Here is a 14,370-nt window from a genome sequence, read left to right as displayed (position 1 = left end):
TCGTTGGCTATCATACATGATCTAAGTATGGGACTGAATGAGTCATGTGATAATGTTCAACTTTTTATTGTTTTTTGTTGTCTGTGATGGAAAGAACTCTAAGCTCAATGTAGACACCCACACCAGTATGAAGGCAAAAGCTTCATACCAGTAATAAACACATGAAAACATGACAAACGTGAAATCACACAACATCTCTAATAAATAAAAATATATTTTTACTTTCAGTTTAAATAGAGCAACAGAGTCAACACAGCACAAAGGTCAGACAGCCGAACAGTAAAAAAAGAGTCTTTCTATGGATGATGATATCTGTGTAGGAATGATCTTTTCCCCCAAACTCAACTTAAACTGGCTTTAGTTTGGATGGAATCTGTGCTGCTGTCATGTCTAAACTTTAAAACTTCAGTTGTGATTTTCAGATGTTCTGGTTTGCTTTAGTTCTTGTCCAGCTGACATTTTAAAAAGGTCTTGAAACTGACTTCTTCACCTGCCAGTCACCATGACGCCGGGTGTCAAAGATGAACCCACCGCGTCAGAGTTTTAGCGACAGGAAGTGAGATCAGTTGAGCTCAGGTTTCAGGTGTTATCAGTGAAAACTTGACCCAGGATGGAGAGTCGAGCACTGAATGGCTGAACAGGACAGGACAGTAGGGAGGCGGTCTTCTTCTCACCCGGTTTCAGAGCAATGCTGTCTGATTGGCCGGGCAGAGGGTCTTCAGTCTGTTTGGCGGGCGCTTTTGATTGGCTGACTGACTTTTCCCGAGGCTGTGATAGGCTGAGCAGGATGTCGCGGAGCTCCTGTCGGTCCTGGGCATGACGGCTGCAGCAGTAGAGCGCCGCCGGGTCAAGAGGGTGAGCCTCTGTGTTGAAGATGAACCCCCCTGCCCCTAAAACACACTGCCCCCCCTCCCCGCCCTCCTCCCAGGACCCGTCTCCCTCTGCCCCGCCGCCGTGCAGGAAGTGGGTGGGGTCAAACAGCAGGTAAAGGTACTTGACGGTTTCAGCGAGAAAGAAGGACTCCATCCTATTGTCCAGCTGGTGATCTCGCAGGTCTTTAACCTGCAGGAACATCAGGAATACTTCATTTAAACACAGTGAAAGATCAGCTCTGCCAATGCTTCTATTATTTGTTTAAAAGTTATATTTTATTGTTTATTTGTTGTCAAACAAGACAAAAAAAGTTTAAAAAATAAGGAGACTTTGGAATTATTATAAATGCAGTATGTTTTGTTTGCACTGAAACAATTGTGTTGAGAAGAATTTATTTTCAACAATTTTGATAATTGAAGCCATTTGAACAAGGTAAATATGTAACTGCTGGTCTACAGCATGGCAGGCTTTAAAAGTATATGACATTCAGTCCCACTAGATGTCACTCTAGCACCATCATCTCAAACCAAAACATGTACATTGTTTACTCAATAAAGTTGGAAAAAAAAGCAGCCCCTGCACAGACAGCTGACGCAACTCAGATCCAACTGTCTGACCAGGCAGAGCTGCTCAAATATGGATCAATATTCTGTTACTGCGTTGCCTATTTCTGCCTCAAATGTTTTCAGAAAGATATGTTTGTGAACTGTTTAGCTGTAATATGAGAAAGTTTGTGATGTGGCCGCCATGTTGGAAATAGATGGGAGGGACTCACATGCACACACAGCTGGAGCGGCTTCAAACACAGAACAGAGCAGCTCGAATAACAACACACACAGAGGGAGTGTGACTTCACTCTCTGTCAGGACGCCATTACTCCACTTTACCTTTACATAGCAAATAGTAGTTTGCTGACATCTAGAGGGGCTGAATGTCGTCTGTTGGACCTTTAATGAACAACACTAAGGCACAGTGGTACTTTGAGAAGAATACTAACATCAGCAAGCTAACATGCTCACAATGGTGTTGCTAACCGTGCTTTCAGTTTTACACATTGACAGTATATAAAGATGGACGACATGTCTCCACTTCCTGCCACTATGCAAAAGTGAAGCCAAAATATCTCCTTTCCTGCAGCGGCCATCTTGCTTGTGTGACGTCATTTGGAACTGGAGTCTGCGCAGTAGAGTCAGGCCCGCAGGACTCGCCCCCTCAGCCGCCCCACCGCCTGACGGAGGTTTGAGAGCGGCTGTCACAGCTGTCAATCATGACTTCAAAACCCTTTTTATATCTTCAAATAACTAATTAAAAACAAACTTATCAGAAAAATGAGCACTTGGACCTAAAATGACCATCTTTGGGAAAAATTTATTTGACTTTTTAGTTTAGTGCATGTCCCATCTGCTAACACGGAGGGGGATTTATGACCTATACTGCAGCCCGCCACCAGGGGGCGATCCAGATGTTTTGGCTTCACGTTTGGCGAGCTGTCATGTCGTCCATCTTTATATACAGTCGATGTTTTCACAGAATTTAGACAACAAACAAATCAGCTTCAGACTGAAGTGTGGTCTCTGTGTCTCAGAGGAACATGTTGAAATGGAACTTTGTTGGTGAATTTAATTATCTTTTACTTGACAGACAGACAGGTAGACTTACACTGGCGTATCCACAGGGGGTCTTTGCGATCCTCTCTATGGACTCCAGGGCGTCGAGGCCCAGTTGCAGGTAGATGTGGTCACCTGTCGCCCTGAACAGGTACATGGCGCTCTCTATTAACTCTGGAGGAAATACAAACACATGGAAAACAACATTTATTTGTTACTCATAAATAGAGTCATAAATTGAGTTCACAATGGTTGGTTCATCAGATAGCTAGTCAGCAAGAACTGATTAGTTAGCTGGTGTAGTGGTCAGCTGGTCCATCACTTAACCTGGTGAACTTCAGTTTGAGTTAATTCATTTGCACAGATTCAGTCAATTCAATAACTTTATTGTCCCCACAGGGAAATTGCAGTAGGACACAAGAAACAAAGACAAAATCAAACATAGAATAAATACAAGGTAAAAAACATTTACAAGTCAAAACAGTTCAGATGCAAATGCAAGAATTTCATGTAAAATGCTGAGAAGATCTTTTCCTCTCTGAATTTACCAGAGTAACAGCGCAGGGTAAAAAAAAAGAGTGTTTGTATCTGTTAGCGGCCGTTTGAAAGGGAGCCAGAGGGAAAAACATGGAGTCTGGATGCAGGATGGGATCTGTCTGACAGGATCAACGGTGCTTTCTTTAATAACTGTCTTTTTATCAGGCAGATTAGTGATTTTACTGCTTACTTTGACCCCGTTTAATGATTTATTTTAACATTAAGAGAGCCGAACCAACAGATAAAAGAAAATGTAAGAACATTTTCAATAAAAGATCTATAAAACAATGTGATCAGAGTTCTGTCAGCCTGGAACTTGCAAACTTTGCACATCATATTTGTGTTTTTGATTAATTCTTAATAATATGCATACAGCACATAAATTTATAAAAAAGCAACGTCACACTGTTAAAAAATAAGATTATAAAACCAAAATTAAAGCCTTTTTTAAATCTGGTCTGAAGGACTTTAAGGAAGAAGGAATTTTAACCCACAGAGAACATTAGTTCCATCAATTTTGACGTCTGTATCTGACTGACTCATTTTATCCATCCATCCATCCATCTATCTATCCATCTGTGTTAGATCATGATAGATTCAGAGCTTTTTTATTTTTTTTCTGTTTGTGTTGTTTAAACTGTGTTGATTGTCATTGTGTTATGTTAGTGTATTGTTTTGTACTGTCACCTTGTAAACTGTGGACCTGCAGGAAGAATAGCTGCTGCTATGCAGAAGCTGATGGGGATCTTAACAAACAAACAAACAAACTGTAGCTTTTAGATCATTTGTGTAAAACCTCAGTATTACTAAACCAAACAAATGTGTTTAAATTTTAGCATCACGTCCTCTAAGCTGAAATGTTAAAGTCTCTTCTTGTGGTTGCTGGGTAGTGGTTTAGTGGACTGACCTGGTCTGAGCGGGTATCCCTCTCTCTTGTCCACAGTGTAACCCTGAGGGATGCTGTAAAACTCGGGCAGACCTCCAAACTGCCTCCACACTGAGTAATAGTTCTGAAATGTTCTTGCTGCGCTGTCCAGGTTCCCGAGCAGAGACTGAAACACCAAAAGGAAATTAACATAATGACAACAATTCCTAAACAAGGTTCTTTAAAATATCAAAGAAACAGCCTGAAGTCAAGAACAGATGTGTTTATGTTTATGTGTGTTTATGAGTCTGGAAAGCAACTAAGTACATTTACTCAAGTACTGTACTCTAGTACAGTTTTGAGGTACTTGTACTTTACTTGAGTATTTCCATGTGATGCTACTTTCTACATGTCAGAGGGAAATATTGTACTTTCTACTCCACTACATTTATTTGACAGCTTTAGTTACTTTTCAGATGAAGATTTGACACAATGGATAATATAACAAGCTTTTAAAATACAACACATTGTTAAAGATGAAACCAGTGGTTTCCAACCTTTTTGGCTTTTGACGTCTTACAAAAAGCAGTGTGTAGTCGGGGTCACATTTCACATGTCTATGAGTTGTTAACAGCTCCACCAAATAGTGATTTTTCCCTCTAAACTTCTTACATGCTTTCATTTCAATAAATGTTCAAATGATCCAATATTTCAGCAAAAATCAAAGATTAGAGAAAAAGTCCAAAAACTGAAAACAGATTTGTGTATCAGAACTTTGTTTTTTCTTCTTTCCTCTCCCATTAATCATCTCACCACCCCTCAGATTTATCTGCTGACCCTTTGGAGGGGCCCGACCCCTAGGTTGGGAACCACTGGACTAAACTAGCTAACTGTATATAAAGTAGTGTAAACTAGCTCCACCTCCAGCAGCTACAACAGTAACATGCTGCTCTAACACTGATGCTTCACTATTAATAATCTAATGATGTCATATATAATAATATATCAGTCAGAGGGACCAAACCACTACTTTTACTGCAATACTTTAACTACATCAAGCTCATAATACTTATGTACTTTTACTGCAATACTTTAACTACATCAAGCTCATAATACTTATGTACTTTTACTGCAATACTTTAACTACATCAAGCTCATAATACTTATGTACTTTTACTGCAATACTTTAACTACATCAAGCTCATAATACTTATGTACTTTTACTGCAATACTTTAACTACATCAAGCTCATAATACTTATGTACTTTTACTGCACTACTTTAACTACATCAAGCTCATAATACTTATGTACTTTTACTGCAATACTTTAACTACATCAAACTCATAATACTTATGTACTTTTACTGCAATACTTTAACTACATCAAGCTCATAATACTTATGTACTTCTACTGCAATACTTTAACTACATCAAGCTCATAATACATATGTACTTTTACTGTAGTAGGATTTTTCGTTCAGGACTTTCACTTGTAATGGAGTATTTTTTCATTGCTTTATTGGTATTTTTACTGCAGTAAAGGATCTGAATACTTCTTCCACCTCTGCAGTTCTATATACCTGCAGGCCAGGCCAGAAGGCCTCCAGAGACTGGAAAACCGGCATGGAGACAGTTCCTTTGTGCATCTGCACCCACAGGTACCAGTCGTCAAACCGGGTGTAGTTCTGAATGGCTCGATCATAGTCTGAGAAACACAATAACATCTATTTTAATTCATAGAGGCTTCATTATATGCGTCTGCCATAATAGTTTGACAGAGTTTGTTTTTCCTTCTTTATCTGACTGTTTTATGGATGTTTGGTTATATCTTCCACATCTCCATATTTTTTGGTTATACATACCTCACTTTCATTGGCTTCATGCAAAGTGGTCATGGTGTTTATTATTTTCCTATCAGACTCTTCAGTTTCACACTGGCTGATTATGTAGGTTTGTTGATGCTGTACTGAATATCAGGTCAAGATTGATCCTCTTTTCAACAACACGTTTTAATCTTGGTTTGTTTGTTCCAGTATGATGGAGGTTTCTTACTGACTGCAGCCACATAAAGCCAAGAAAATCTGTGATGAATGATTATTATTCATTTTAAGGCAGTGATGTATTTCTTTAGCATCTGTTACAGCCCGTCTCAGGGTTGGACAAAGAGGGGAGACCACTCAATACTTGTACCCACTTGTTTCACTTAGGTTTGTTCATATTTTCCCAAGGATATACTGTGCGCATTTCCAGGTCTATATTTATATTCTGGGTCTCTACAGGAATATCTTTGCATGAAGCTTCCTCGTAAACAAACTAGTAGCATGATTTTACTTCTTTTTCTCTTTCTTTACTCCAAATGTCAACTTCTCAAATCCATCCGTACATGTTGGAGCTGATTCACATCTGATATATGTGAACAGACTGTTTGTGGGCATGTGCAAACAATCTGATGTCATCACGAGGAGGAAGTAGAGATAACGTTGCAAACAAAAGGTTCATAGGAGGTTGAACCCCTGACGTTTGACTTGCAGGCAGCATTTCTACATACGTTCACCTCAAGTTTCTGAACTTTGACCCTGTTTAACATCCAACATCAGAACAGGATATAAATAATAGAAAACCATAAAAAGCTGAATATGAACCCTTTAACAGTTTATCTGAGGTGGTGGAGGAGACTGTTGTTAAGATTACCCAGGAACATGTTGAGCAGCTCCTCGTCCTGCAGCATGATGGCTCCTTTCACTAGATACTCAAAGTAGGAGTCCACTCCCGCTCCGATACCGGCATCCTGGGCCACCCACTTCTTAGAGAGGATGTCAATGTGGTTCCCCACCTGCACAGATAGACGGACAGACGGACAGAGGGACAGACAGACAGACAGACAGATGGACAGACAGACAGACAGACAGAAAGACAGACAGACAGACGGATAGACAGACAGACAGACAGAGAGGTAAAGTTGGGGACAAACCTGAGGACGAGCTGAAACCTACAAACTGAACCAAATCACAGACAGATTTTTCCACCAACTGTAACTGATTATTTATCTTCTGGATGTTGTCAAGCTGTTTTCATCATCGATTAACCTGCGGACTGTTTTCTGGATTAATCAATCAGTCAATTAAATCATTTTAAAAATTGTGAGAAATTGTAGTTCACAATGTCTAAGAGCCAATGATGATGATGATGTCTTCAGTTCGCTTGTTTGCCTAACTAACAGTCCAAGAGCTTAAGATATATATTTTCTGTTATATACTGTATGACAAAGAAAAAACAGCAAATTGTCAGATTTGAGAAGCTTGAACTAAAGAACATTTGGCATTTTTGCTTGTAAACTAACTGAAACAATGAATTAATTATCAGAATAGTTGCAGGTTCACTTTCTTTCGACTGACTAATCTATTAGTCAACTAATCATTTCCTTTTAAGTTTTCTTCAGACTGTTTCTGCTTTTACCTTTCTTGCTGCTGCAGGACAGAAAACCTGAAACCTAAATCTGCAGTTTTGCTCAGTAGAGCCTCAAAAACATTTAAAGACCTTCATTGGCATTTATGTGCTTTTCCTCACTGTTTAAATATATAAAATGAAAACTAAAAAGACAGATTTCTTACACAGGATGAAGCTTTCTGTGTGGAGATGTTGATGTTTACATGGTTACTGAACTAAAGAGCTGCAGTTTTGAATCAGTACGTTCAAAATCAAATTAAAAATCTGCTAAAAACTACTCAGCTCTGTAACTTCTGAATCTAAATTTCATCTCATGGTCTTCTAATGAGCACAAATAATTTTGCTTTTAATTTGACAAGCTTACATTATTAATTTCTAGTTGACATTGTGGGTGTGTGTGATGTGTTATTGTGTGTAGCTTTGTATTTTGTATTATGTGTGTTTTTTGCTTTGTGCTGTTTGTTATTGTGCTGTTATATGTTTTAATTGTGACTGCAGATGAAACACTATGTTAAACACCGTACATGGTCCCAATAAATACAATACAACAGAAACAGACTCATTACCAGTCCGATGTCCGATCTGGTCTTCCACAGGGCCCTCAGGGCTCGGCGAGCTGCGTTCTCAAACGTCGCGTCTCCAGTTAGTCGACTCAGCGTGGCGAACTCCAGGATGAAGGTTCCCACGCCGGCGGTGCAGGTGACGGGCGTCTCGGTGGGGCTGACGCCACGCAGCAGGTTCACCGTACCGTACGGCATGCCGGTGGGAGTCTGGAACGCTGGAGCCATTTATACAACATTTTAGAGCTGAGACACCACAGCACACTGGGATCTAAGGGTCACCGCATCACGCCTGGGTTACCGCAACATCCTGTTTACTCGTCTGAACCGAAACCAGACGGTACAGCACTCACTCTGCTTTTCACCAGAACCAAGAGACGTGTTTCAGCCTCTTCACGCCTGCTCCCACTATGTGTTAGGGTGGATTTTAAGATGATTACTTTTTTTATTGTTTAAGTTGTTCCAACGTGCAGGACTGAAGCCTCCGGAGAGGCAGCTGTTAGCTTTAATGCTCCAAGCAGCTGGAAGTGGCTTTAAACATCTTTAACCTCTTTAGCTTTGGACTAAAAGTGATTTACAGACATTATTTACTTTATTTTATTCACTTAATTTATTGTATTCATGCTGTAAAATTTTGTTTTCTTTTTCATTTTTTCCCCTCTTACTGATTTTATTTATCTTGTTTTGTAATCTGAGTTTTTATTTCCCTTTATTCATGATTATTATTATTATCATTATTATTATTATTATTATTATTACAGTTTTTAAATCAGAGTTTTATTTCTCATGTGCTTTAGTCTCAGATTGTTTATGTTCTTTCTGTCAGATTATCGGCTTGTCGGTCATCTGTGAGGCACTTTGCTCTCACCTGTATGAAAGGTGCTGCTCAAAGTCTGAATGATTCATTGATTTTAAGGCTGTTGTGTCTCTGAGGAGCCGCTACGTACTCTGAGGTCAGAGGTCAGAGGTCAGCGTCTTTTATCAGAGAGCCTTTCCTGATTTTACTTGAGTTTGTAAATTTTTGAACTGTCTTTAATTTCTGTTTTTAATTCTTTTGAAATGTTTTATCTTACACTGAATAGGTTTTATGGTTTTTATTGGTCTGTTTTATTCTGCTGCTTTTCTACTGCAGATTTTTATAAATAAAGATTATCATTATTATTATTATTATTACTGTTTAGATTTGTATTCATGTCACAGTTTGATCAGATATAAATCAGGTATTCAAACAAGAAACTGAGACACTCGACATGATTTGTCACTGAAACTAGAAAAATAGAAAATTATCTGCAAAGACAGTACAGATAATATTTTAAAAATGAAAGTAATCTGAAGGAGAGTTTATATGACATATTTTCATCTGGAAAACAGGATATGAAAGATTTATGAAAACTTGTTTGAAAGGAATTAAATTATTTCTGCAGTTAACTCTGGTTGTTTACATGAACTGTTTTATTCTGACGTGGTTGTTAATCTTATAATTAAGCAACAAAAGACTTCAGATTAACACAGACAGTGTTTCACTAGTGTACACTTGTATATTTGAAGTTAATGTTTGGTTTGCATCATTCACACAAATTTGACTACTGGGCTGTTTTTGCCTTCTGTTTTTTTCAGTACACTGTCTCCTGATGGTGAATTTAGGAACGGACAATGTTTCTTTGCTCTCAGAACAATAACCTCCTCTCGGCTCATCAAAGGTCGTCAAAGGTCATGTGCTTCTCTTGTTTGCCCTCCCGTCTGTGTTTTCGGTTTATCTCAGTTTGTTTTTGATCAAAGTGCCATCTCTGACAGCTGTTTCAATTTGCAGAAATTTGCATTTAGTTTGGTTTGTACAGTACAAGACCGTTACCATGGCAGGAGTTTAAATTTAAATTCTGTGTGTGTGTTTATACCAGGCAGCAGTTTCCTAGCGGCGTCCTCGGCCATCCTCAGCAGCGGTCCTGAACAGGGCCAACCGGGCTCCAGCTCCATCCCCGCCCTCCCTGCCAACAAGTGAGCTGACAGCAGACCACCCACCACTACACACACACACACACACACACACACACACACACACACACACACACACAGTAAGTGAGTGGAAAAGTCAGAGTTTCTCTGATGTAATTACAACTTGGAATCTTGTAATTACATCAACTCTCATACAATGTGAACGCAGACTTAAAGGACGAGTTCACAGTTTATCAAGTCCATCTTAAACCAACAGTCAGGAGCCCAAATAAACAGTGAAACATGTTTTTCTTGCTGTAATCATTCCTCCTGTTCATACTGACCATTAGAAGATCCCTTCATGATGACCTTACAATGGAAGTGATGGAGGACAAAATCCACAGTCCTCCTTCTGTGCAAAAAATGTATTTCAAAGTTTATCTGAAGCTAATATGAATCAAGTAGATATCTTTCAACGTTACAGTCTTTTTAGTGCCAAAGTTCCTCTTTTTGTTACTATACTTCCACCTGCAGCTCAACAGGGAAACACTGTCCGAGGAAACACAAAGAGGGAATTTGATGCTAAAAAGACTGTAAATGTTTCAGATATCCACTTGATATGACTAACTCAGACTGCTGAAGCTGAATAGAAGCTTCACACAGACTTTTAAATGACTGTGTGGACACACTGTGGATTTTGGTCTCCATCACTAACATTGAAAGCACATTTGAAGGATCTTTTAATATCCAGTATTAACAGGAGGAATGATTACAGCGAGGAAAACCTCTTTCACTGTTACTATGGACACCTTACTGCTGGTTTAACACGCACCTGAAAACTGTGAATCGTCCTTCGAGTAGAAACATGTAGTTATGCATTTTGCAGCACTGGTTTATGGCTATTACACAGTAATAACCAGGTGGAGGAATCTCACCACTATAATCTGGTAATCATCAATTTTGACTTCCAAGAATTGTCATGTGATTTGGAAGGTATCATACTGACAGTAGCCCATAATATTTTGAAAATATGAACCATATTACCTCATTACTATCAGGCTATTACCCCATTAATGTCACCATACTACCGGTTTTAAATAAGAATATGATATAACTTTATTATAAGCAGGTAACCAAACTTTTCCTGTGCTATTATTAAATAGTTCTGCCTCATTATTATCTTTAGATGTGTTTTGTTTTTGGACCCTTTTACCTTATTACAAAAATGTAAGTCTAATATTACCTAGTTGTAACCATTATTAATATCAAGCTATTATTACTACATAATTGCCATTATATTACATTATTATCAAAATATTACACCACTACTACCATGTTATTCCCGAGCTGGAATGTAAAGTGCTGCCAGTTTGTTAATCACTTCTTCTACCTCTGATGTTGGTTTCAAACACGGATGCGTTGACGTCGATGTCAAAGTCCACGGTGTCTTGGAGGAGCGACGCCACACGCTGGAACTCGGTTCGGTTTCCCAGCACCTGCAGAGACACATTTTTTAAATTTCTGTCACTGCTGAAGGTTTCACTACACCTGAAGGCATCACCGCTCCACAACTAACTATCTGTTTATATTCAACACAGGAAATTAACTTTTCTCTCTGATAATAATCAGATGTCATCAAAGATATATTAAAGCTCCCTTCAACTATTGATTAAATTCTCATTTTCACCCTTGTTTTGACATATTTCAGCCTGAAAATTTTGCAAAATTCTTTTTTCTGATCTTACCAGAAGAGTGTCGAGAGCATCAATCAGGGTGAGCGAGAAACTGTGGAGAAAGGAGAGAGAGATATATTAAAAGGCATAATCAAACAAGGCCGGGGGAGGTAGTGGTGCAGAGGGTGCTGGATGGTAGAGGACTTGCACGTTCACAACTATAAACCTGGAGGGGTCTCAGTTTTAAAGCTAGACTGAGGATTCTGATATCATATGAAACTAAACAAACTAAAGCATCCGTTGTACCATCAATGGCATGCTAGCTTGTCGGGAAGGAGACAAAATAATGCTCTAAAGTTAGGCTAAAGGGGGGCTAAGGGGTCCCTAAACCTCTGACCTCAGGATATCTGAATGAAAACAGGTTCTATTGGTATCCACCAGTCTGCCCTTTACAGACATAAACACTTCATGCTAATCCCAATCAGTTTTTTCATGCAGTATAAATGTGTTGTTTGCACCTATTCTAAAAATGGTGTATTTGAATATTTCTGCGTACTGGGGTCCCTAAACATTCTTGGACTTGTGTAAATTTTGGTCTGACTGGAAAGCTGAGACTGTTGTGGATTCAATGAGCCCAACTGTATTCATGTGTGATGATGTTAGTGATCATAGTAGCCATTTTATTATAGTGAAACCATTTTTTGAAACTTGACCTCACTGTATGAAATGACTTATTGTGACCTCGAGGATAATCAAAGCCTCATGAAACTTTACAACCACAAACTAGAGACCGAATGCATTCAGAGGATGTTTGACTTTCCTAACTATATTTACAATAAGGGGGTTTCTGTGCAATTTCTAGAACAAAAGTGTTTGCAATCCAATCACTGAAAAATGTAATTCTTACAGAAATCTCCAAATGTCATCATAGCATGAATCATTCTGTGGTTCCTCGAGGTCTTTGAGTCTTTATGTGGTATTTTAGAGGGATTTTTTTTAGCCATTTTTATCGATTCTTAAGTAGTTAAATTTTGCACCAAATCTGTGTAAATGGTTTGTTTAATTAATAATGAAAATCATTGTTAATTGCAGCCTAATTTATAGATTTCTTAAAACATGTCTGGAGGGGATCTTTAAATGTACAATGATGATGTCATCTTACCTGCCCCAGGTGTCTTGTCCATCACAGGTGAGTGGGCGGAGCTCATCGTAGGGGAAGGCGTTGTCGAGGTAACTGTTGTAGGCGTGGTAGAACATGTCTTTGATGCGCTGTCTGAAACATTTCATACAGAATGTAAAGAAGTTTTATTATCAGTGATGAGAGACTGCAGCTACAACTAATGATATTCATAATCAATTAATCTGTCGATTATTTTCTCAATAATCAGTAAATCATTTAGTTTATAAGATATTAGAAAATGGTGAAAAATGTGGATCAATGTTTCCCAAAGTCCAAGATGATGTCTCTCCACAACTCAAAGATATTCAGTTTACTGTCATGGAGACTTAAGAAACCAGAAAATATTCACGTTTAAGAAGACTTTTTTTTCTTATTAATCAATTATTAAAATAGTTGATTTATTTTCTGTTGATCAACAAATTGGTTAAATACAATTAACAGAGAAATAATCACTAACTACTTTGATAATCAATAAATTGTTTCAAGTTATTTTTTTAAGACAACTGTCTGAAAGTCTCTGATTCCAGCTTCTTAAATGTAAATATTTTCTAGTTTCTTTAGTCCTCGATGACAGTAAACTGAAGTTGTTTGACGTCCTCCTGATCACATTCTTCAAATATGTTATCCGGAAATTGAAAACGCGATGCTGTTATTAGTGTTTCGAGCCGTTTCTAAACAAACTAACGTGACCAAACTCTTCATGATGAAGGAACATGTGACCCAGTGCAGCGGTGAGACTCACTGACGTGTTTTTAATCAGATATATCAGCTTTGATTCACACATAATACTGGTTAGTAGATCAGTTCATTGTTGGTTTGGATCCAAACATGAGAGAGTGTGTGTTTGTGTGTGTGTGTGTGTGTGTGTGTGTGTGAGTGTGTGTGTGTGTGTGTGTGTTACCTGATATCAGACATCTCCTCCTCACTGAACTGATGAGTCGCTGCATCGTTCAGCAGCAAAACCAGCAGCGCGACACACACGGGAGCGCGCATAACAGAGACACGGACAGGTGGACAGAAAACACACACAGACCTGAAGGAAACTCTGCAGCACAGGTGTGTTTCTAAGTGTTCTTCAGCTGTCAGGAAGCAGGAAGTGAACGATGAGCGCATGCGCGATACGGTGCGCTGACGCGTTATGTCATCTGAGCTGCGTTCAAGAACAAACCGTTCAGCAACGTCAGCGAGTGCTCAGGAAAAAAATCCGTCAAAACCTTAAAATAACACCAAAAAACAGGTTCTTTTCTCGTTTATTTTATTTTTTCACTCAATTTACAGTCATATTATCTCATTTATATGGGAGAAATATTATCATTCCTTATTAAAGGTATAAACTCACCAACTCCCCCTCACCTACACATCTGTACATATATGTTCTGTTAACACACACTCACACACACACACACACACACACACACACACACACACAGTTTATTTACACTAAAAATGTTATTTATATCTACATTGGTGTTTATACATACGCGACCCTGTCCCTCTCTTTCTTACCCTGCTATATTTGTGTTTATGTTAATGGTTAATGTTCATATTTATTGCTTTTTCCGTTGATATCTGGACCACAGTGAATTCCTTGTACTTGCTACTTGGTAAAGTAAAAAAAAAAAAAAAAAAATCTGATTCTGATTCTAAAGTAATTTATGACTTTTTCACTCATACATATTCACACATTTGCACTCCT

At 38.6% G+C, this 14,370-nt stretch overlaps 1 protein-coding gene across 1 annotated transcript; it reads right to left on the bottom strand.

The window, feature by feature from the left end:
* Positions 1 to 196: 196 nt before the first annotated feature.
* Positions 197 to 13,786, bottom strand: edem2 (ER degradation enhancer, mannosidase alpha-like 2). The gene is made up of 11 exons (XM_067593544.1): positions 13,576 to 13,786; positions 12,657 to 12,767; positions 11,567 to 11,606; positions 11,212 to 11,317; positions 9,785 to 9,910; positions 7,896 to 8,107; positions 6,574 to 6,715; positions 5,463 to 5,587; positions 3,925 to 4,069; positions 2,533 to 2,654; positions 197 to 1,062 (listed from the first exon to the last, which is right to left on the bottom strand). Exons 1-11 carry the CDS (start codon positions 13,665 to 13,667, stop codon positions 580 to 582), a joined length of 1,704 nt encoding a protein of 567 aa, XP_067449645.1. The 5' UTR covers positions 13,668 to 13,786; the 3' UTR covers positions 197 to 579.
* Between the last annotated feature and the right edge of the window lie 584 nt (positions 13,787 to 14,370).

Source organism: Thunnus thynnus, chromosome 6 (genome assembly GCF_963924715.1).
Source record: "Thunnus thynnus chromosome 6, fThuThy2.1, whole genome shotgun sequence".
NCBI classification, from domain to species: Eukaryota; Metazoa; Chordata; class Actinopteri; order Scombriformes; family Scombridae; genus Thunnus; species Thunnus thynnus.
The sequence above is the reverse complement of the archived record's forward strand: the minus strand, read 5'-3'. Positions and strand labels throughout refer to the sequence as shown.

Bases quoted from the DNA above. Each gene is read 5' to 3' on its own strand.
- edem2 (XM_067593544.1), bottom strand. From the start codon at position 13,667: ATGCGCGCTCCCGTGTGTGTCGCGCTGCTGGTTTTGCTGCTGAACGAT. The intron at 5,588-6,573 runs GTAATCTTAACA...TGTGTTTCTCAG, and splicing joins GCTGCTCAACATGTTCCTGG to ACTATGATCGAGCCATTCAG. The intron at 4,070-5,462 runs GTATATAGAACT...TTGGTGTTTCAG, and splicing joins CCTTCTGGCCTGGCCTGCAG to TCTCTGCTCGGGAACCTGGA.